General features: G+C 30.4%; 2 protein-coding genes across 2 annotated transcripts in view; both read right to left on the reverse strand.

The window, feature by feature from the left end:
• Positions 1-5,980: 5,980 nt before the first annotated feature.
• On the reverse strand, positions 5,981-14,654 carry LOC145334539 (uncharacterized). The gene is made up of 8 exons (XM_080179999.1): positions 14,549-14,654; positions 14,072-14,132; positions 10,896-10,999; positions 10,488-10,544; positions 8,734-8,807; positions 8,352-8,428; positions 8,021-8,076; positions 5,981-7,480 (listed from the first exon to the last, which is right to left on the reverse strand). The coding sequence occupies exons 1-8, from the start codon at positions 14,582-14,584 to the stop codon at positions 7,379-7,381; spliced, it is 567 nt and encodes a 188-aa protein (XP_080036125.1). The 5' UTR covers positions 14,585-14,654; the 3' UTR covers positions 5,981-7,378.
• Positions 14,655-15,015: 361 nt separating this feature from the next.
• LOC145334460 (uncharacterized) overlaps positions 15,016-25,668 on the reverse strand; it is a 39,814-nt gene continuing 29,161 nt past the window's right edge. Inside the window, exons 19-23 of the mRNA XM_080179924.1 lie at positions 20,561-20,637; positions 18,078-18,154; positions 17,344-17,461; positions 16,507-16,619; positions 15,016-15,154 (exon numbers count right to left, since the gene is read on the reverse strand). Of these exons, the coding sequence (XP_080036050.1) occupies positions 15,016-15,154; positions 16,507-16,619; positions 17,344-17,461; positions 18,078-18,154; positions 20,561-20,637 (524 nt within the window). The remainder of the gene's footprint in view (positions 15,155-16,506; positions 16,620-17,343; positions 17,462-18,077; positions 18,155-20,560; positions 20,638-25,668) is intronic.

Here is a 25,668-nt window from a genome sequence, read left to right on the forward strand (position 1 = left end):
TCAAACTACCATAAAACCGTTCACTTTTTGGGTGAGTATTTTTGAAAGTATGGAAATGACTATAGAAGTTCATAATTGCATCTTTTTTTTAATTGTAGGTATGAAAGCTGTGACGCGAAAGTTTTTTTTTAATTTGAGGGGGATAAATAAAGGAATTTAAAGGTTTCAGGTAGTAATCTAATTTTTTTTTTTTTTGAGGGGGATAAATCACTTAACCCCACCTTGGATGGACGTCTATGAAGGGAAGATCACGTTTTGGTTCATTTTTATTTAGCTTACTAAAATTTTAAGTTGTTTTGTCTAAACATTATTTTGAAAACATAAAGCATCGCTCCCTTGTGTACTATTCAATACCTTTTAAACTAAACATTTAAGCAGGGAGGGAGGGGACAATGGGCTGTTTATTAAACTAGTTCCCAAAGTCTTATAATAACATTTTCTTTTTTGTTAATACAACAAGTTTGGGGACTTTTATTGAATTGTGATTGGTTGGTTCAATAGTTTAGTGTTCAAACGTTTCAACAACTTATTGCAATCTAAAGAAGGGGTAATTTTTCGGACACTGTCTTATCCATTTAGATCCCTGGCATTTAAGACAGCCATACTTTACATATAAATGTTTAGAAGCAATAAATTAGAATGATACTTTAGTTGATTGATTTATAAACAAGGATGACATCATCTATAAAAAGTGAGACTCTTAAATCAAACGAAAGGACAAACGAACATTAACAATAAATTAGAATGATATAAAGATACTTTAGTTAATTGATTTATAATCATTTGATGATACCATCAATAAATGCAAAACCCTCAAAGTTTAGCCCTCTAGCTCTAATAGGAACTGAGATAAGGTGCGGCAAGGGGCACGACTGTTAAGGGTTAACAATAAATTAGAATAACATAAAGATACTTTAGTAGATTGATATATAAATAAGGATGACATCATTCATAAAAGCGAAGCTCTTAATCAAAAGGTAGGACAAACGGACATTAATAATAAAGTAGAATGAAATAAAGTTACTTTAGTTGTTTGATTTATAAACAAGGATAACACCATCCATAAATTAGAGCTCTTAAATCACAAGGTAGGACAAACGAACATTAACAATAAATTAGAATGATATAAAGATCCTTTATTTGATTGATTTATAAACAAGGATGACACCATCCATATAAGCAAAGCTCTTAAATCACATGGTAGGACAAACGAACATTAACAATAAATAAGATTGAAATAAAGATACTTTAGTTGATTGATTTAAAAACAAGGATGACATCATCTATAAAATTAGAGCTCTGAAATAAAACGGTAGGACAAACAAACATTTACAATAAATTAGAATGATATAAAGATACTTTAGTTATTGGTTTATAAACAAGGATGACACCATCCATAAGTTAAAGCTCTTAAATCACAAGGTAGGACAAACTAACATAAACAAAAAATTAGAATGATATAAAGATACTTTAGTTGATTGATTTGTAAACAAGGATGACACCATCCATAAATTAGAGCTCTTAAATCACAAGGTAGGACAAACGGACATTAATAATAAAGTAGAATGAAATAAAGTTACTTTAGTAGATTGATTTATAAACAAGGATGACACCTTCCATAAGGCGAAGCTCTTAAATACATACGGTAGGACAAACAAACATTAATAATGAATAAGAATAATGAAAAGATACTTTAGTGGATTGATTTATATATAAGGATGACATTATCCATAAAAGCGAAACTCTTAAATAATACAGTAAGACAAACGAACATTAACAATAAATTAGAATTAAATAAAGATGATACCATCCATAAAATTAGAGCTCTGAAATAAAACGGTAGGACAAACGAACATTAACAAGAAATTTAAATGATATAAAGATTCTTTAGTTGATTGATTTATAAACATGGATGACGACATCCATAAAAGTAAAGATCTTAAATCACAGGGTAGGACAAACGAACATTTACAATAAATCAGAATGATATAAAGGATGACACATTTCATAAAGGCCAAACTTTTAAATCAGAAGGTAGGACATACGAACATTAAAAACAAATTATAACGATATTAATATACTTTAGTTGTCTTATAAACAAGGAAGACAACATCCATAATATCATAATGATATGAAATTACGAGGACGAGCCGATCCTTATTGTAGAATAGCTTCAATTAGTTTCATTATCATTAAATCCTTATTTTTTTTTTGGTGGGGGGGGACACCATTATTTTCTATTTTAATCGAATTATTATTACTTAGAGGATGTTGCACCAGAATTTCAAGTACTCTAAGAAAGTAATGCTAGTAGCTGGCTAAAATAACGATACTTCCCATCCACCCAATATATTCCATTACCTCTCCATTCTACTGGATGAACGAACTGACCAATAAATGAGGTCTATATTAGCAAGCTAAATTAACGACTTTTCCCCTGTAAATATATCCACGGGTTTTCTAAATCCATCTCTATCCCACTATTTAAATATTATTTATTTATCTAACTTTAAGTCTGGTTCCACCTAGATATTCTCTATTTTAAATCATATATCTAACTATCTAAATATTATCTATATATCTATCTAACTTTAGTTCTGGCCCCACCTAGATATTCTCTATTTTAAATCATATATCTAACTATCTAAATATTATATATTTATCTAACTTTAGTTCTGGCCCCACCTAGATATTCTTTATTTTAAATCATATATCTAACTTTCTAAATATTGAGGAATGAGAAACTGTCCCAATTTTGTATAACTTTAGCGGAACAAGTTCCAATTACGTCATATTTTTCTTTCCCGAAAAAGAGAAGGGGGAAAGAAAAAAAAGGGAAGGGGGGAAGAAAAAAGAGATGGGAGAAAATGGGGTTTTCCCCATCTCTTTTGAAGAGATTTTCTTCCCCCCCTCCCTTTTTCGGGAAAGAAAAATATGACGTAATTGGAACTTGTTCCGCTAAAGTTATACAAAATTGGGACAGTTCTCATTCCTCCTAAATATTATATATCTATCTAACTTTAGTTCTAGCCCCACCTAGATATTCTCTATTTTAAATCATCTATCTCACTATCTAAATATTATTTATCTATCTATCTATCTAACTTTAGTTCTGGCCCCACATAGATATTCTCTATTTTAAATCATCTATCTATCTATATAAATATTATTTATCTATCTATCTATCTAACTTTAGGTCTGGCCCCACTCTGATAACTTTTCGTTGCAAACTTTTATGAGGAACATTTCTTCAAAACAGCTAAAAAAAATCACAAACTATTCTCAAAATTAGTCAAAGCAAAGTTTTTTTTATAAAGTGGAGGAGGAGGTATGGTCGAGTTTTTCCACTGAAAATAGACTATAACTTAACGCCTTTTAAATTTTGATCCAGCAGTTTTCGAGATCCAGCAGACACACATCATGTTACTTTAGTATATTGTGTAAGATAAATCAATCATCCCCCACTTTTATAAAATTTCAAGGAGTGTTGTGAAATTGGTATGTAAACTATACTGGTACCCTGCAAAGTTTATACAAACATTCTCCCATTTGTTAACGAAAAAATGGGTACTTTAATGAATTCTTAATTGGTTGATACAAAATATAAGTGTCCAAACTTTTCCACATTCATAAGTCAATCAACAGAAAGAGTAAATTAACTCATTATAAATTGTCGTATCCCTTAGACTCCCTGCATATTGTTAGAGTTTTATTGAAGAAACACTTTTATTGTCTGTCTTCATCTTGGTTCTTGGAAAGAAAAAAGACTTCTTTTATTATGCATGTGTTTCTTACCAGGGATCTAAAGGGATAAGACAATGGCTGATAAACTGATGTACATCTCCATTGTGGACACAAAAAAAAACCTATTCTGTAGATTAAAATTTAAGTTAAAGTTTATAAAACAACCAATCAAAATACAGTGAAAGTCTCTAAAGTTGTTAAGCCAACAAATAAGAAAACACAATTATAAAACTTTAGAGACTACTGTAATAAACAATCCAATGTCCCCTCTCTCGTTCTGGTTTCTTATAGACTCTTATACAGATGACTATCTTATCTTTCTATCAATATGAGAAAAATAGCATAAAACTAGCTTAATTTAGATTGGAATAGCTTAAAACCATCTTTGGAGCTATATTAAGTTTTTTTAACTATAATATGTATCAATTATGTTCCTTTAAACATAAATTTAAAAATTTTTTTTCTCTATCTAACTATCAAGTTTTCATCTTTTTATACATCCAAGAACTCTTGTTAAAACAAGGATGACTACATTCATAAAAGCGAAGCTTAGTACTTCAGACTGACAAAATCAACTAGAAAAAATAATCAAATACAAACACACTTACATTTTATGGCTTACTTTTTGATTACAGAGATGATTTGCCTTTAACATTTTGCATAAAAAAATCATTATTCCAAAACAAGAAATTATAATGAAATTTTACAAGAATAATTTGACAAGTTTGAAATCGATAGGATGATTCTAGAATGTCTTAATTTACGACAAGGACGTAAGGAAACTTAAGTATAGAGTAGCTTCGCTTCCAAGAATTGTGGTAGACACTTGTTAAAAATAATTGCCCCCATGTTACTTGATCCAACTTTTCATCACGAGAAATAAAATTTTTGGTTGTATTTCTTCATTTTTACAAAAAAAAATATAACAATGGTAGGGGATCTTAAGGGATAAGACAATGGGCGATAGATTGATGTACATCCTCATTGAGAATAAACAAAATTGCCCCGTTTTGAAATTCTTAGATGAAAAATTAAAACTTTTCCATCTTGGCCAATCAACCCAGATTTTAAAATACCCAAAGTTTTTAATCCAATCAATAATGTGTGTATGCTTTTGGTGCTTGAATAATATCCAGTCCAATGCCCCCCCCCCCCCTCCCCGTAAGAATGATAATAGAGGTTACACATTTTGACATAAGGGATCTAAAGGGATAATACAATACATCCCTGCAATGTAATACATAAAATTACCCCTTTTGTACGTTATAATTAGTGGATGAAACATTTGGACACTCAACTTAAACCAACCAATCAAAACTCATTAAAAGTCCCCAAAGTTGTTATGTAATGTTGTTATGTGCATCGAAAACATAATATAATAGTGCTCATGACTAACATATTATCTACATAAGGTTCATCCCCATAAAACCTTTCATTTAACAATAAATGTACAAGTATAGACGTATAACCCGGAAAACTACCTGGTTTTAGTGGTGGGGACCTTTTTCGTTTAATGGTAAATTGTTTTTTTTTTGTATTTTGTAGCGACTTGGCAATTATTTCCGACGCTATTGGCTGATATTCAAAGACCCGATTGAAAGAAGTCACAGGGTTCACAACCCATGAACATAAAGCCTGCACCCTCTTAGATCATCTAACTAGTCCTATGTATTTAAGTGATAAATTGTGTTTGTATGTATGTCTGCTAAGATCTCAAAAACATCTTGATTGATTGTTCAACAACTTTTAGGAAAGTTTATGTTGTTCTAGGGAAGGTTTTAGGCTATTTGGCATAAAGCCTCAATCAACCTTGGTGAAAACTAACCCCCAAAATTTTCAAACATTTACTAAGTGTCAACTTGGTACGAATCTATAAGTCAAATATAAAAAAGAAATTTAAAATGAAAGACATTTATTAAAACTAAAATATAAATATATATCTAGGAAATTTACAATTAATTTTTTTTTACAAAACATAATTATTTACAATGATTTCTTATAATTAATTAATATCATGATCTTTAATTTCAATATTCACAAAAAATGAAATACAAAAAAAAAACAAAGTAGGGGGAGAAAGTCACTCAAAAATCACGTGAAATTATAAAAATGAGGGATTATCCATCTCTTTTTTATGGATTTTCTTTCCCACTTCACCTCTCATCTCCCTCATTTTTATGACGTCACGTGGCTAATTTTAAGTGACTTTCTCCCCCTATAAAAACAAGGTTGGTACAATTTACAAATTTGACAATTTTTTTTGTTATTTAGATGAGGTAAATACATATTTTTAACATGATCATAAAGTTATATTCATTGATCTTTATTTTAAAAAAGTAATATATATGTACAAATTTTATTATAGATTTTTCTGAATAATTTGTTGCATTTCAGCCTCAAATTTAAATCCGTATGAAATCTTAAAGTTTTAATATTTAGGCCAGGTTAAGACTTCAAGCTGATTTTTGATACTGTAAAAGGTCCAATTCCTGAGGCTACAGGCGGATAACACGCGGCTGCCGAGCCCTGTAATATTTACTAAACAATATGATAATTTGCAATTATCAAAAATATTAAGTAATTTTTTAATATAAATTCTAAATTTTTAACATTCATTATATATGTACTTATGATTTAGGTTAAAAAAGCAAAAGAAATATTTTCTAAATCCTGAATAAGTGTCAAAATTAATTTGATTTATTCTGTCAAATTAAGATTAAAATGATCAAACTGAAGGCATTCATAAATACACTAAAAAATATCTGTCATCATAAAATTGACGTTTCCAAAAATCCACCAAAAATTATTAACAAAATTAGGGAAAAAGTAAAAAAAAGTGTCATATTTTACTAAATTTGTTTGAAAAAATATTACTATAAATAGTGGTGTACTATATTGATACTTTTCTTTTTTTCCACAAAAATTTTTTTTTTTCATTTTGTATAAACATACATCAAACATGGAATACTTTAAAATATGTACAAAGAACTTTCTGACGTTTTTAAAATCTTAATAGCAAGGGAATTTTATGAATTTCAGTAAGAAATAATTGAGCACAAACTTAACGAATTAAAATACATTTTTTGTAAAATATTTTAGGTTTTAAATTTCAATTAAAATTTGATATAAAATTGTGCTGGAATTTATTAATTGACAAACAAAAGGGTTAGATATAACAATTTTTACCCGATAATAAGTCATGGTCGCATCGTATTATAGACAGATTTAGCACAATTTAACAATTTTTAACCGATAATTAGCACAAAAATAAAATGATTTAGAGTTTTTAACAATATAAAAGATTAATTTCAATTTTGTTTTCCTAAATTTTCCAAATATTAATTTTTCCAGTATGGCTTTGAAACTGATTAATACCCGCTAGATTAGAACCGGTTCTCAGCCATACTGATAAATTATGTACAGCATTGAATTAGAGACAAGTTTCAACGAATATTAAAACAAAATCATAAAATCAACATTAGTTGTGTTAATCCGGCCCTTCGTTCCCTTGGGGCTAAGAAAACTAGTTGACTTATACTTTATCATTTACCCGCGGAAAGCTGTCAATAATACGATGTGATAATTGACGTATCTTTTCACAAAAAAAGTCTTTTTTTAATCAAGTTCATGCAAATTATAATGCACCAATGATGTTACCATTGGAATGCATCATATTACTCTTCTGTATTCCAACTTTAACAGAGTTTGCTCCGGCTTGGAACAGATGCATCGCCACCTAGCGAGAGAAAATTTAATTAAATATTATATAATGTAAAGTAAGTTTTTTGTATGTGTTTGTTAAAGTTTTGCTTACTCCCTTAACAGAATAAGATTTTATTGATGCTTTAAACAGGTTTATGTATGATTTCAGATAATTTGTTTTTAAATTTAGATCTTTGATATTAGTTTCTTGTATTTTTTGACTCCTTCCTCGCCCTATATACTATGGACACTGCCGCTAGTTGCTTAAAATAGATCAGTTAGATTTAAGGTATAAAGTGAAAAATGCTTTAACTTACGCTTTTGTTCTAAAAGCATTTTTTCATAAATTATTGGGTCAACCCTTTTGATTCATAAATATCAATTTTTAGTAGAAACGCTATTATATAATTTAGTATGTCTGTCTGTCAGTCCGTAATGCTATCTAGCATGGAAAAAGGTAATTTTTTAGACCACTGAAATTATGTTCTACAGCCACTTTGACCATTTGTCAATAAATGATATTAATTTTTCGCTATAAATGGATGTTGTTATCCTTGTTTTTATAAAAACTTACATGAGGTCTGTCCATAACTGTGATAAGCCAATCATTAACTGTTACAATACAATCTCCTAAAATTTTATTTATTTATATTAACACAAAAATGTCTTTGTGCAGTTTTTCAATAATACAACAATTGAAAAAATCACACAAACAAACCAAAAAATTGAATAAAAGTCTTTTTCTTATAGGAAATCCGATCTATCCTATTGATGTATCTATCTTTCTATTAATGTATTTATCTATTTATATATTTATGCATTTATCTATCTATTGACGTAACCATCCATCTTTAGATGTATATGTCTATATATATATGTATATATATATGTGTATCTATCTATACCTGGACGGACACCACAGGACCAGGCAGGACCAGATTCATCGACCTCTGCCAGTACAAGGCTCAAACCAAACATCTCACTTAAAAAACATAAATTGGCGGTTCCCCTGATATCAATAACAATGTAGTATTAACAAAATTAAAATATCATTTAAGAAATGTTTACATAGCTGAAGGAAGGTAGGGAGATTTGACTTTAGATTATACTGGTCACCAAAATTTTATAAACATATTTTTATTTATTGACATTAAAAATTTGGTTTCTTTTATTAAAATCTTAATTGGATGATTCAGTGTACAAACTTTTCAACAAATTAACATCTACAAGATCTGCAACATGAATTTACCATCCTTTGTCTTATCCCTTAAGATCCGTGGAATTTACCTCAAAGTGTAGCTGATCTGAATGCCCCAGTTCTCTTTCACCTTCTTGCGTCGTAGATCAATCTCGGCATCAATCTAAACAGAGGATTCATTTAGACATGATAGAATTGTCCTATCGATTTAAAACTTTGCATGATGATTTCTATAACAGTTAGGTATGACTGAGAAAGCCTAGTAACTCTTTAATCGTCACCAGAAAGTACGTACGTGTATTTAAAACATGCTGATTTTAAATTTTTTTGGCAACATTCTTTTTAAATGATTTAATTATCCTTTTCATTTATCCTGTATCTAAATTTTAGAGCTTTGATTTTATGGATGTTGTCATCTTTGTTTCAATACTTAAGAAAAATGTCTTCTAGTAAATTAGGATCCTTTTAGCTGGGTTTTAGTTTTAAAATTGATTTGTTACACATTTATCTGCCATTGACCTATCATAGTACGACAAAAATTTCAAATGTACCTTAAATTGAAATTCTAGAAAAATATCTATATATTTAATTTTTTTTTTAAATATTTCATCTTCTGCATTTATAGTAGAGTTTTCAGCTGTAGATATATCATAACATATTTTATTAGTGAAGCATTTTTTTACTGTAAGTATTTTAATATAAAGTCACTAAAATCCTTAATTAAAAGTAACAGGATGTTTGTTTGTACCGAAGGATCTAACTGAACTCTGAACCTATATGGTTCTTCTTTACAGTGTAGCTTATCGTAGGTCCAGGGAAGGTTTATAACTATTTTAAGGGAATGGTACTATCAACATCCCAAGATCCAAGAAAATATACTTTACCCCCCCCCACCCCCGAAAAAAAAGTTTCTTATCTCTTCTTTTTAGAATTAAATTTGTAAATGAAAAGAGTCGACTTAACCCTCCCCCCCTTAAACGTCAAGTGCACCTAGAGACCTCAAGTAACAAATATACTAAAGTAATCTACATATATAACTTTTCATCTACATATAGCTACGCGAATTTTAAAAATGCCGTAATTATAGAAGTAGCTTCGCTACTTCAAAATATTACTCTAGAACTTTATTACTGAACTATTTTCATATTCTATTTTTAACCCAAAAATATTTGAATATTTGATTTGAAAATTCTTTGCAGTTTTTCGTGTTGATTTAAATGTATGAAAAATAAACAACATTTTTGAAAGTTAGATATATGAATTCATTTTAATAGCGAAGCTTTTCTATTATTTGGATCGGTCCTTTCGTACGTCCATTTAAAGCATGCTGATTTTTTAAACATTTTTTGTATGGCATGATTTTCCTATTTATCTGAGTTTTGCAAAAAAAATTATGTACAAATTAGTTTAGACTTGGAAATTAATATTTTGCTTCTAAAGTTCTGACACTCTACAAGAGTTACTGTTCGCCTGTCCTTCCTTATGATTTTAGAGCTTCGCTCTTATGGGTTTTGCCATTCTTATTAAATGTGATTGACCTTAAAATCTTATAAATGTCATTTAAAGAACTATTTTGAAAAGGTAGATAATTTTATCCTAATAAAAGAAGTATGATGTATGTTTAACTGTTTGTCTTTATAATTTTTTATAAGAGAGTACGAGTAAAACCAGATTTGTAAGCCCCGAGGGGCCGAAGGCCCTATTTAACAAAAATGGTATTAATTTGATTTCATTATTCGTGGAAAATTGTATGCGATAAGATGCTATGCATGATTTTTCAATATGTCCGATTCTAATCTAGTGGATATTGATCGAGTTCGAAGCCATACTGGAAGAAGTTTACCTTAGCTTGAGCTTTCAACCTTGCCAGCCTTCTGTTGGCCATTCTCTGTTCCATGTCCTACACAAAAAAAATGAGGTCAGAATCAGTGATCTAAAGGGATAAGACAATGGCTGATAAATTGATGTACATCCAAAATGATGATACACAAATTTACCCCTTCTATAGATTAAAATTAGTGATTGATATGTTTAAACATTCAACTAATTGGACTAACCAATCGAAATCGAAGTATCCAAGGTTTTTCAGCCAACGTTAGAAGACGTTGGGGACTAGTAAATTAAATAATTGGTTGTCCCCCCTCTCTTTCTCTCTCTCTCTCTCTCTCTCTCTCTCTCTCTCTCTCTCTCTCTCTCTCTCTCTCTTTTCTCTTTCTCTCTCTCTCTCTCTCTCTCTCTCTCTTTAATTTACCTTTTTAAGGAAGAAATCAACTACATCTTGAAGTTTGGCCCCCTGTTTTCTTAACTTCTTCATATCTGCTAGATGCCCGCCTCCCATACGATACTCCATAATGTCTATAGATAGATAGATAGATATATAGATGGATAGATAGATAGATATATATCTGCTAGATGCCCGCCTCCCATACGATACTCCATAATGTCTATAGATAGATAGATAGATATATAGATGGATAGATAGATAGATATATATCTGCTAGATGCCCGCCTCCCATACGATACTCCATAATGTCTATAGATAGATAGATAGATATATAGATGGATAGATAGATAGATAGATATCTGCTAGATGCCCGCCTCCCATACGATACTCCATTATGTCTAAAAAATAAACATACAGATTGAAACAATTTGTACAGAAATGCATGGATCTAAAGGGACAATAAAGGGATAAATTGATGTACATCCTCCAAGATGATACTCAAAATTACCCCTTATGTATATTACAATTAGTGGTTGAAACGTGTGGTGACTTTACTGTAATGATTTAAGGATAATTTATGCCCTGCCAATCTAATACTAAGCTTCTAGATACTAGGTGCGCAGAGAATATGAACCACTAAGAATCTAAAAGTCCACATAATCGCAAAAATTGTAACGTTTTTGGTAAAAGAAAGAAATATTATTGAATTTTAAAGAGAGTTCAGATATAGTAAAGATTGAAATTATTTAAAATTATATTTTCGTGAGGTATCCCAAGCTAAAAGAAATAATGGTAAATTTTTAAGCTTATGTTTGAATGCTTTCGAAACAAATTACCATATTTGGGCATGGTTAAACTTCCAACTCACTTTTAAAATTGTAAAAGGGGCACTTCTAAAACACTTTAAATTTAATTAAATATGTTAATAATTTAATCTAAAAATGTGCTACTTTCAAACTTGAAATTCTTTTAAATTAGGTATTTTTACAATGAAGCATATTTATATAAAATGATATAGCAATTTTTGTAAAAAGACATAAAATAAGTTACTAATAATTTCTTTAATTTATTGTATATTTACTAGCGGCTTCGCCCCTAGTCTCTAGCGGTTTGGCCAACCTAACTTTTCGAATTTAAGATTTAAATGAACAATTTAAAAAAAAAATATTTTTAAGAAGGCGGATTTTTTGGGGGGAGGAGGGAGTATTTTCATTTTTGGGGGGGTTGGGGGTTTCCCATCCCCCCCAAAAAATAGTTATAAAACTACCCTGTAAAGGAGAACCCGATCGGTTCCGCGGCTAGCGAGATCCTTCGGTACAAACAATAAAACAGACAGACATCGTAATACTTTGTGTTATAGATATTATTTTTTAATTATGATAAGTTTTCAAAATATAAATTATACTTTATTTTAGCCGTTTTGTTAGCATATCTAAATTAAAAGTTTTGAGGCCTGCTATTTACAAACATAAACTTGAGAGGTTGGGTATCAAAGGCCTTTGTTCTATCTCAATTCATTCTTTTACAATTTTTACAGACATTATAATGACTTGTTAGGGCAAGTCAAAGTTTTTAAAGTAGTGAAGCTGCTCTATAATTCAACTGTCAGTCATTTTGCTTGGTTTAAGTTTAATCTATATGTAATTTTACCCTACTTTTTTTCTTTTTCTCACCTTTTACGAAACAGCGTATAGTGTAATAAAAAATGATGTCATAGAATACAAATGAACAATAATAGGCCAGTATATAATTTACCATTGGTCAATAACAATGTATACTGGCCTAGCATTGGTCATTTGTATTGTATGACGTCATTTTTTATTGGACACAATACGCTGTTTTTCCTTTCACTAACCGTTCAAAATCGTTTGATCTTTGCCCTTATTCTCCCTTTTCTACATTTGTAGTAGCTACTCTATGATTTGAAATGTCTGTATGTTAGTAATACCAAAAAAAGTTAAAAATAAATAAGTTTCGTGATTCCTTATTCATATATCTTTCCGTTTGCTACCCTTTTATTTTTCTCCCTTTCTTTAAGTTCCAAACAACATATAATCTTTAAATCACTTTGACCGTTTGTTCATCCATGATTATTTATATACCTCTCACTTATGGATATTGTGATTAAAGTTTGCAAGGTCTGTAAGCCTGCCAGGGAAATCAATTTTCTAAAAGTTTAAAATCAGCTGAAGCAATATAGCAATTCCTCTTTTTTTTTTAAATCATAGCCTCCAAACGGCTTTAAATTTAAGGCTGCTAAAGCTTGGCTGCCGAGCCCTGAGACATATTTCCTTTTCGTTGGAGGAAGTCTAAATGTTAAACAGTCTGATTGTATCATATGGAGGAACAGGGTTAGAGATCCGAAAATTTTAATTAGTGATCTTTGGGATAAGACAATGAATGATAAATTGATATCTTCCCCAATGATGATAAACTTTATTGCTTCTTCTGCAGGTTAAAATTATTGGTTGAAAAGTTTAGACAAAATTAAATTTGAATCAAAATTTTACAAAATTTAAATTGGTGAATTTTTGTGCCTATCTGTGATGAGATTGATACCTTGACATTTGAGATGTTACTAATGTGCATGAAATTAATGAAATAAGCGTCATAACACCTTTGCATCTTTTAGGGAAAAAGGATTATTAGAGAAAAAATAGTATCGTAATCAGGGACGCCCAAGCTCTTTATTTTGATTTTAGGAGGGTAAAATTAGGGACCTCCCCTTTACCCCACCTTTTGACGTCTAGTATCATATCATAAAATGATTTATACTATCTTGTATTCTATTATATAAAATAGTAATGATTCTAGAGATCTTGCTAACCAGTGAACTGGTTAAGTTCTCCTTTTCAAGGATGGCCCTGTAATGGCTTCAGGCATTTTTTCTATATACATATTTATGTACTAAAAATGTACAGCCTAAAAAATACTCAATTATGTAAATATGACGAAAAATAAAAGAAAAAGAAATGGACAAAATTTAAGCGGCTAGCTACCAATGATATCAACTTGTCAAAAATGCCATATAGTTAGGGACGGTAATCTACAAGAGAAAATTTAAGATGTATCTTTCATAACCTCCGTGAAAATAAATTTTTTGTACTCACTTGGACCCAATTATGTAATAGCTTAAATGCAAATGTTAAAAGAATACATAATTATTTGATAACAGAAAAAAAGCTAATTAAGCGTCTACTAACCTAAAATTTCCCGATGTGTAATGCCACGCCCTTCTACAAGATTCTTTACTTTCTTGATAAACTGAAAAAGAATAATATTAACAACAAGCTAACAATATTTAAGGTTAGCTGTATTTAAATATTATCAAAGACACCCATAATAAAATTAACTTGGCATTCACCTCCTCAGTTATAATAAATTAATTGATATCCTTATAATAAGATGATAGAGCTGTTTTTCTGTTGGTGTGTCTGTACCGAATGTTCTTGCTAACCACTAAACCGATATGGTTCTTCTTCCTCATAGATCCTGGGTTTATAAATGTTTTTGAGGAGGGTACCACCACCCTCATAAGATAAATCACCCCTAGTAAAAATGACCCCCAACCCCCCATTTTATTTTTAACTTTCTTTTTATTACTGCAATTAAAAAAGTAAAATAAAAAGGAAATATTAATTTCAAGTCTCAATACAATGTCTATCTAACTCACTGCATACCTGTCTGAAAGAAGTTGGTTGTTTGTTAGGAATCATAAAGGGAATATTTGCTTCTATTTCTTCTTTGCTTATAACAGTGAATACGTCTCTGTCCTGTTGTTATTCATTGTTTAATTTAAAATCTAAATTCATTATTTTGACGAATGGATGTAAAATATACGTGGATATTATGACAGGGGAAAAGTTGTCGTCAATTTAACTATCTTGCTAACATGGAACTCGTTTATTGTTCAGTTGTTTCATCCAGCAGGAGGGTAGGGGATGTGATAAAGAGAATGGAAGGGGAAATTGTTATTTTAGCCAACTGCAGTTTTCACTTTATTAGAGGACATGAAAATCTGGTGAAAGATCCAAGTAATATATATTTACATTCTAATAAGGGTGACTAAAATATTAGTCTTTCTGAAGAAATAAGAAAACTTAATCATAAAACTTTGGGGACTAGTGTATATTAATTGTTACCAAAATTACCATCTATGGTTAATAACTCTATTAATAAAACATTCCTTGTATTTCTCAGCGTAAGGATCATCACCAAAATCAAAGGATTCGTTGGCAAGTTCATTATCAATAGCAGATAGGTCGTTTCCGTGCTTCTTAAATAATCTAAATAGATATATATATAATGATAAACAGATAAATAGATTAATTATTTGATAAAAAGATAGATTGAATATAGATAAATAAAAATATAAATAGATTATTAAAAGATAAGTTGTTAGAGATAAATAGTGTATTTTTAGATAATGCTTGATTTAGTATCAATGCACATCATCAATAGCTGCTTGTGAATTCCTACCTTATAATTTCCTCCATGGTATATCCCTGTTTTAATAGTTCATCAATATCTGCTTGTGAATATTCCTACCTTATAATTTCCTCCATGGTATATCCTTGTTTTAATAGTTCATCAATAGCTGCTTGTGAATTCCTACCTTATAATTTCCTCCATGGTATATCCCTGTTTTAATAGTTCATCAATAGCTGCTTGTGAATTCCTACCTTATAATTTCCTCCATGGTATATCCCTGTTTTAATAGTTCATCAATAGCTGCTTGTGAATATTCCTACCTTATAATTTCCTCCATGGTATATCCCTGTTTTAATAGTTCATCAATAGCTGCTTGTGAATTCCTACCTTATAATTTCCTCCATGGTATATCCCTGTTTTAATAGTTCATCAATAGCTGCTTGTGAATATTCCTACCTTATAATTTCCTCCATGGTATATCCCTGTTTTTATAGTTCATCAATAGCTGCTTGTGAATATTCCTACCTTATAATTTCCTCCATGGTATACCCCTGTTTTAATACTTCATCAATATATACTTGTGAATTCCTACCTTATAATTTCCTCCATGGTATACCCCTGTTTTAATAGTTCATCAATAGCACCTTGTGAATATTCCTACCTAATAATTTCCTCCATGGTATACCCTTGTTTTAATAGTTCATCAATATCAGCTTGTGAATTCCTACCTTATAATTTCCTCCATGGTATATCCCTGTTTTAATAGTTCATCAATAGCTGCTTGTGAATATTCCTACCTTATAATTTCCTCCATGGTATACCCCTGTTTTAATACTTCATCAATATATACTTGTGAATTCCTACCTTATAATTTCCTCCATGGTATACCCCTGTTTTAATAGTTCATCAATAGCTGCTTGTGAATATTCCTACCTTATAATTTCCTCCATGGTATATCCCTGTTTTAATAGTTCATCAATATATACTTGTGAATATACCTACCTTATAATTTCCTCCATGGTATACCCCTGTTTTAATAGTTCATCAATAGCACCTTGTGAATATTCCTACCTTATAATTTCCTCCATGGTATACCCTTGTTTTAATAGTTCATCAATATCAGCTTGTGAATTCCTACCTTATAATTTCCTCCATGGTATATCCCTGTTTTAATAGTTCATCAATATATACTTGTGAATATACCTACCTTATAATTTCCTCCATGGTATATCCCTGTTTTAATAGTTCATCAATAGCTGCTTGTGAATCTGCGGGTAGAGAATTTCTCAACAGATTCAATGCTTCTTCGGGTGAGGAATTCTAGAAAAAAATATGATATTGTATCCACAAAAAAAAAGAATAACTATATCCATAATTAACGCAGGCATTGGAAAATAAAAACTTGTCAAAATTAAGAAGTTGAATTGGAGTTAGATTTACTGTCAAGCAAATACAAAAATCACTTAATCTTCAAAATATTTTGAATGTTTTCCATTTTGGAGTAACTAAAGTTTACTAGTAACAAGTCATATTTCCGAATTGTGTAATAATAAGCACAATGACTGTATTAAAGCGTTTGATTTGTATTTGCAATTCAATTAAAAAAAAAAAATTATATGAACTTTTTAAAAGATATTTTAAAAGTAAATTTTATTAATGATTTGATTTTTGAAATTGATATGATAGGTATAAGAAAAAGTATAGGAAAAATTATTTATTACATTTAGGAACAAGAATGACAACATCTTAAAGGCGTTGCTCAACAACTCGACCAAAAAACGAATATTGCAATTGATTATAAGGGATTTCGCTTTTGTTGCTAATAGTCTTAAAATTCTTTGTTTCTAAATCTATATTAAAGTAAAACAAATTGACGTTAAAATTTGCTGTATTATATACAAATGTTTAGATACTTATTAAAATGGATATTAGGATTTTTTATGAATATTATTGTGTTGTACCCTATTACAAAAAGGGCTTAACTGTTTCTTCGAATTTAAAGTCGATAGAACGTTTTTAACATGTCCTATAAAGATTCGCTAACCTGCATTCTTTGATTAATTTCATTCTGTTCTTGCTCTGCCGTTTTGCCGTTTTTCATAAAATGATTTAGGATATCTTGGATACTGTATCCCTCTGCTAACATTCTTTCTAGTTCTTTCCTATAAAGTGAATAAAGAGATAGGTATAATGATGTATTAATGATATAAAAATAGATAGACAAATAATAAGAGTAAAAAATACAGGAGGTCTTTAAATATCATCCAATAGCGTCGTAAATATTAACACAGTCAAGTCGCTACAAAAGAGCAGAAAGAAATTTGCTAGCAGACAAAAAAGTTCCCCAACTCTGGATCCGGGTAGTTGTCTGGGTTATACATCTATACTTTTATTGATAGACATGTGGATTAATGGATAGACAGATAAACAAAAAAGATATAAATAAATAAATAGACAGACCAATGATTAAATAGATAGAAAAATGAATAAATAGATAGAAATATGGATAAATAGATAGAAATATGGATAAATAGATAGAAATATGGATAAATAGATAGACAGATGGATATATACATAGACAAATTGATTAATAGATAGACACATTGATAAAAATATAGACATATAAATAAATAGAAAGACAAATTGTAAAATTGATGAAAATATGGATAAATAGATAGAAATATGGATAAATAGATAGACAAATAAATAAATAGATAGACCAATGATTAAATAGATAGAAAAATGGATAAATAAAATAGATAAAAAATGAATATATACCTTGATTCTGGACCAAGTATGTCTTTCAAAGCATTCAACATTTCTTCCTCTGTCATATCTTTACCACTTATTAATGCCTAAAAAGTAAAATTTATTTTTCAAAAACCCAAACATAAAATCTACAGTAATTATGGACAATGGCTGATAAACTCCAATGATGATACACAAAATTGCCCCTTTCTGTAGATTAAAATTAGTGGTTAAAACATTTGAACACTAAACATGATGAACATACCAATCAAAGTTGAATGAATGAGAAAACTTTATTATAAAACTTTGGGGACTAGTGTAATGAACAGCCCAATGTCCCCTCCCTCTCTGTATTGTAATTGAGATAAAGCATAGAAAGCTTAATCTCTTAATCCTTAAATCACAAATGTTCAGATTTTTTTCCTTTTTTACTAATAATTTGTCTAATATCTACAAATAATGTTTAAAATCGAATAATAGCAGATATAAAAATAAAAAATTATAAGATTAAAACTAGTTTTGTTATCCCTGAGGGCTAACAAAACTGGTTTTATGATTTTATTTTTAATATTCGTGGAAAAATGTCTGTAATACGATGCTTTACATGATGTTTCAGTATGACTGAAAACCAGTTCCAATCCAGCGGTTATCAATCAGTTTTGAAGCCATACTGGAAATTATCTTTTTATCTATTAAGTTTACCCTAGAACTCTATTCTGATCCTTATTTTTCTTTTTATGTTCTTATCGTATGAAAGTGTCTATGTACATAATATTTTATATTAATTTTTTCAAAATCTCATTAACAATATGAAACATTCAAATGTAATAAAAAATTCTCTAAATTTTGCATCTACTATTTACTATTGAATTTACACAATTCACCTAAACAAGAAAATTAAACAGCAACAAAACAAACAAAAACTTTTTTTTGCAATTTAACGACATTTTTATTGGCCTTAAAATAATTTAAGATTGAAACAGGGATCAGCAGCCGCGCGTAAGTCGCGTGTAAGCCTTGGTAAAATCGTCATTTAAAAACTTTAAAATTCAACTGGATGTCTAAGCCTATTCCTAAGGAATTTCGGAATTTCTTTTTCGCACACAAGCGGTTTAAATTTTAGGCTTATGAATATGCGCGGCTGCCGAGCCCTGGATTGAAAAACAATGTAAAATTTTAGTATGTACAGTTTCACTATTATTTTTAAAAATGTTCCATTCATTGAATTTTAATTCAATTTTCTCTCCCCTGAAATAATGATTATAATTATCTATCGAATCGTACTATAAACAATTTTCCGTGGATATTAAAATAAAAAATGAAAGATTAAAACCAGTTTTGTTGGACACGAGGGGCCGAAAGCCTGAGTTAACAAAACTGGTATAAATTTTCTAGCTTTTATTTTAATATACGTTGAAAATTGTCTGTAATACAATGCTTTATATGATTTTTCAGTATGGCTGAGAACAGGTTTGAATCCTCTGGATAGTTATCGGTTTCAAAGTCATACTGGAAATATTAATTAATTCAACCATCTGAAAAAAGCATGAATTATTTGTTTTTATATGTTCAAAACTCTTTTTTTAGACACCCGTGAAATAAGCTGCTTACTGAATCATCCTCAGCCACCATCTCATCCTTATACTTCAGCAGCTCGCAGCTTAGAGTTTCAGCGGCTACGGCGGTTGATTGCAGCGGCTGGGCAACGTCCAGCGGTGTGACTAGGGATTCAACCGCCGCGTTGTAGGTTGTTGATTCAGTTTCAATAGCGGTGGTGTCATTTTTGTCAGGGCTCTAGAGGAGGGTTAGAGAAAGTGTTAATAGGGTTAAAATGGGTGAAAATAGATTGTGGAAAAATAAAGTGGTGCTTTTCCTCAGAGTGTCTAGCGAGCGCAGAAAACTAGCCCCCCCCCCCCCCCCACCCTTTTTTTATAGACTATATGTATATGTACGGTTCCCTAAGCATGCGGGGATACTGCATATAACCTATGACAAAACACTAAGACATGAAAAAACTAACCCTCACCCGTAGACGTTCAAGGTTGGGGTAAAGGGGTGTCTACACTTCTCAACCTCTTATTTTACCCTTTAACCTTTAAAACCCCTACCTTCACCCCCGTCAAAAAAGCTTGGATGTCCCTGCCTCCCTATCGCTTTTTTTTTCGATTTACAAAATAAGGTGTCTTTGCTCACTCGACACTTTGAGGTAAAAAAAGTTAACAAATTTTACAAAAAATAAAATTTTGAAAAATAAAGTAAGTTAAAAAGATAACTTAGAAAAAATGTTATTAGAAACAATTTTAGTAGTTTTTATAATGAAAAAAATAACTTTGGAATAATCTGAGACAGCCTAAAGTGCCGCCAAAAAAATGACCAATGAGAAGCCAGTATAAATTTTAACATTGGTCAATTACAATGTATACTGGCCTATCATGGTTCTTATTGTATGGCATCATTTTTTTGAGGCACTTTACGATGTTTTATAAAATCTAGGTAGTTCTACTTTTTCTTACCATAAATTTTTGAGCCAGCTCACTTTGACCGCCAGTAAAGTTGTTGTTCAGGTCAAAAGGATTGCGGTCATCTTGTCCTAAAGTTAACAAATTATTAATTAATTAATACTAGAAACCTCTAGTGGCACTTGATGATAGATGGTTTCTCATACTATTTTTAATTTTAGTTTAAAAAGGAAAGATAAAGAAAACTAACTCTATTTTTGAGTGGATCATTTTTTTCTAGAGCTGATTTATCTTGGGAGTGGTGGGACCCTTATAAAAAACATGTATTAAAACTTCCCAGGAACTACTAGATGCTTCACTGTAACAGATATACATTATAATTAGAAAAATTAGTATCATATTTTGAGATAAAATAGAAATACATATTTGCAAGAACACTGAAACTAAAATATTTACATATATTGTTGTTTAATTCAATCCTATATGATTTCAAATTTAAGCAGTTAAAATACATTAATTAACGTCTTCCAGACTGTTATATAATACAAAGTTGAAATGAAATAACTAATGACATAGCTAGTACATGACATAACATTTTCAAGACAAGACACTTGACAGATCTTTTTGTGTTGATTTTATGAATTGTTGTGTTTAGTTGTGTAATCACTATATAAAAGTAACAGGATGTCTCTGTCTGTCTTTATGTGCTTCTGTCTGTCTGTTTGTCCGTAGATTTAGATGTCATTAACCGCTAAACTGATAAGGTTCTACTTTGCATTAAAGCTTTCTAAATATTAACATTTAGGTCCAGGGAAGTTCTAAACATTTATAGAGGAGGGTATACCACCTTCCTACCCTTCAGAAAAATTATCGTCCCCAAAATTTCTTTTTATTTTTTAAAAATAACATTTAATGGTCAACATATTACCAAAAAAAAACCTCTCAACACAAGCCCCTATCTTAATTCAAGTGCCCCTAGAGGCTGCTTGATATCCCAATAATAATAATAAAAATGATACAGCTAAAATACAATTAAGTCACATATTATTTTTTGCGAATATTTCTATTAATAAATTGCTATGAACGTATATATAAGGTATTCATTTGTTTATGTGATGACAGTCAAGTGTCCAATTAACATTTACACATGAACAAGGAATGTTCACTAAATACCCAGGGAAGGAAGGGGACATTGAACTGATTTTTACACTAGTCCCCAAGGTGTTATAATAATATTTTCATTTTAGTTAACTTTTAACAACTTTGGAGACTTATATTGAATTTTTTTATTAGTTCACCGAATTAAGTGTTTAAACAACTAATTGTAATATACAGGTTAATTTTGTGTATCATTTATGGGGATGTACACAGAGAGAGAGGTGACATTGAGCTGTATATTACACTAGTTCCCAAAGTTTTATAATATTCGTTAACTTAACATCTTTAAGAACCCTCATTGAATTTTGATTTGTTGGTTCCGAATATTTCAACAACTAATAGTAATCTAAAGAAGAGATAATTTTGTGTAACATCAATGGGGATATACAACAATTTATCGGATATTGTCTTACCCCTTTTAATCCCTGCAAAATACCAGCTATCCAAGAAGAGAGGGAAATGACAAATGAAATATATCAAGCGTTTCCGCCACTAAAAATATCAGTACATCGATTGTTGTTGTCAAAAGAAATAAACAAAACAAAATCTCTACAAAAGAACAGAAGACAATTTGCTAGTAGACGAAAAGGTTCTCCACCACCTGGGCCAGGTATTTGTCTGGATTATACATCTATCTATACTTCTACATTTATTATCAAAAGCATTCAGAAGAATAAAATTATTTTGCCCTAAAATTTGTAATTTTTAATGACTAAAAATATGAGGCAAACTAGATTTTTACGGGTAAAATGTCCCTATAATTTCTTTGGTCAATTTATCTTACATTGCCCCATCCCTTCATCCTTATAACATAAATATGCAACTTTTACAGTGCAATGTACAAATAGAGCTGAATATTTCTTAGTGATGAAGCTACTCGACATATGTATTTGTAAGTTAGGTTTTCAATGTTTTATTTTATAAAAAACATATTCTACAGAATTTCAATGTTACCCATGGTTGGTGGTGGGTGTTAAAGTGGTGATTAACCCTCCTATGCCTAACAAAAAAAGCTTGGACGTCCTTGCCTATATGATATAAATAATACTAGCGGCTACGCCCCAACATGCCTCGAGGGGCATGTAAAATGTGTTTCTTTTTAATCTTTGTTAATATCAGCTGTTTAGCTGTATAAACCTTCCCCGGACCTACATGAGAAGCTACACTGTAAAGGAGAACCATATCGGGTACAGTTAGCGAGATCCTATGGTACACAAACAAGGATAACAGCATCCAGAAAAGCAAAGCAACACATCAAATTGGACAGTCAGACAAACGAACATTAACGAATATAGAGTGACGGAACTAAATCTTTCAATGACAGCATAACTTTATTGGATAAAATTAAAGTATGTTTTTTGCGTCTTTTTTACTACAAGTCCCTCAAATAGAGGCACAACATCAAAAAGTCATTGCGCATTTTTATACATTCCTTCATACAGTAAATCATATTCTACAGTATTTTTAGTGAAAAAGACATTTTTTGCATCCTTAAGTATACTATAATTTCTATACAAATTGGGCAGGGGAAAAGTGAACGTTAAATCACACTTATCCTTAAGTTTAATAAACACGTTCTATCATGTGTTGGTTTTATAATATAAATTACTTCATGGGTTGGTACATACTAGCAGTTTCCAAACGCAGGGATCTAAAGGGATAAGACGATGACCGATAAATTGCTGTAATCTCCAATGATGATACTTACAATTACCCCTTCGTTAGATTACATTTAATCGTTGAAACGTTTCGACACTCAACTTAAGGAAGCAATCAATCAAAATTTTAAAAAGTCATTAATTAACGATTAAGAAAACTTTATTATAAAACTTTGGGGACTATTGTAATTAATGGTTAATGTTCCCTCCCTCCCGTGTCCCAACGTTTCGTATTATAATTTCAATATACTTAATGGGTTAATATCTTTTTTTTTTCATTGTCCTATTATATAACCCTAGAAATACCATTCCGAAAGTATATTTTTTGTTGTTTTACATACTTTTTAGAATCAATGAAGTCTAAGGAATGCAACAACGCATTCATTTTTGGAATGCGTAGCTACTGTATATACAATATGTTCCTGATATGTATGTAAGCCAATCAGTTTGTTTAAATTCTACTAGAATTTGAAGCTGTCAGGCTTCATAATTGTAACTAATTGTACAGAGGCCCTCACCTTTTTTTTTAGATTTAAGTCTTTTATGGTTTTCTTTATTCCTACAAATTAGAACTTAAGCTGTTATTTTAATGAACCTAGTAATAGTGTCTAACCAGGGATAAGGGATGGGAAACGTAGGAAAATATTATTTCAGGCCTATTTCAAGCCTAGGCCTATTTCTAGCCTAATAAACCAGTTTTGGGATAGCGCAGTGGTTCGTATAAAATGCTAATGAAAAAGCTGTGTGTGTGTGTGTAGATAAAGTATAGAATCAAATTCAGGTAGCTAGTTTAAAGTAAAAAACACAACTTTTTATAAACCTATATATTAATGGCTTTTGTTAAAATGAAGTTTTTTCTCTCCCAAAATTTTTTATCTTTTACTTTGGTAATTTGAACTGTCAGAAAGCTATCGTTGGGTTTCCCTCAGACAGATTTTAGTTTGTATTATTTGCATTTTTATTAATGAGTAAAAATTTAGTTTGAAAATTTCATTGCTAATTAAAATTCAAAATAAATAAATAAATATGCACTTGGGTAACATTCTATCAAGTTCTTTGGATACTATAATATAATTTTGATATATCTGTACTGTGTTGTATTGTACAAAAATTAGGGTTAAGGTGGTGTATCATTTCCGTACTAAATTTTTAAAATTCAAAATACAACATCTAATTTATAAACTACCAAATGAAAATTCGTAGCTACCTTCTTTCCAAAAAAATAATCCCGTTATTTTTGTTTTTTCTATATGGCCCTTTTTTAATGTTTAACTCTAAGCAGATTTAATAATTAAACTAATGTGATCTAACACCATTTATATTTATTTTTTCGTAGCAGACGAAATCATTATTTTTTCTATAATTGTCTGCTTCTAAAATTTCCGCCATCTGTGATTTGGGCTTGTTTTGTATCAACCAATCACCAATTGGCGCCGCCAATTGGTGATTGGTTGATACAAAACAAGCCCAAATCACAGAACACTATTGGTTTAGAGCGGTAGCCAATATGAGCCGTCCGCCAGTAAGGTCATTAAATTAGGCAAATGGTAAAAGTTGCATGATCCCTTTCAAAACCAGGCCGAGACCTAATTTATGGCCAGGTTTCCTATCCCTTATCCCTGTGTCTAACTTTTTATCTTTGTGACGAAACAAAAATCCATCTATTTTTTAGGGGTTTCCTTTCCCACCTCCCCTCTCATCCTTCGATTTTTGTTACGTCACAAAGATAAAAAGTTTTTGGTGTTTGTTTTTACTTAGGGAGGGAAGGGATATTGGACAGTAAATTGTGATTAAAATTTAGCTTAAAACTTTGGAGACTTTTATTAAATCTTGTTTGGTTGCTAAAAATTAACAGCGTCTGAACTTTTCAATCTATAATTTCAATTTAGAGAAGGGATCATTTTGTTTATCGCAATTAGGGGTGAAATTGACTGTCCATTAAAATCTCAGTTTTTTTTACACTAACTCCAAACATGTTTGTCCTTGTATGTTGACAAATGAAAGATATTACCTATGTAATTCTTAAGTAATGTTTTTTTTCTGAGTTTACGTCCGTACTTTAATAATTAATTAGGATTCATTCAACTTTTCTTAAATTCTTTACGTGCTTCAATATCCTTCTAGTAATCAGCGGATCCTAAAACCAACCCCCCTCGTACACGTTTTAGGTCCTACTACAAACGCAGGAGTCCCAAACGTCGGAGTAAACAAACGCAGGAGTGGATACTTAACCTAACCTAAACTATTTTAAACCATTTTTTAGGTTTTTTTAAATAACTAACCCCTGCGGGGGGGTTATTTGTAAATTCATATCTTAACCTAACCTAACCTGTATAGAAATACCTA

Source organism: Acartia tonsa, chromosome 12, assembly GCF_053477335.1.
Source record: "Acartia tonsa isolate MP-2025a chromosome 12, ASM5347733v1, whole genome shotgun sequence".
In the NCBI taxonomy this organism is placed as follows: Eukaryota; Metazoa; Arthropoda; class Copepoda; order Calanoida; family Acartiidae; genus Acartia; species Acartia tonsa.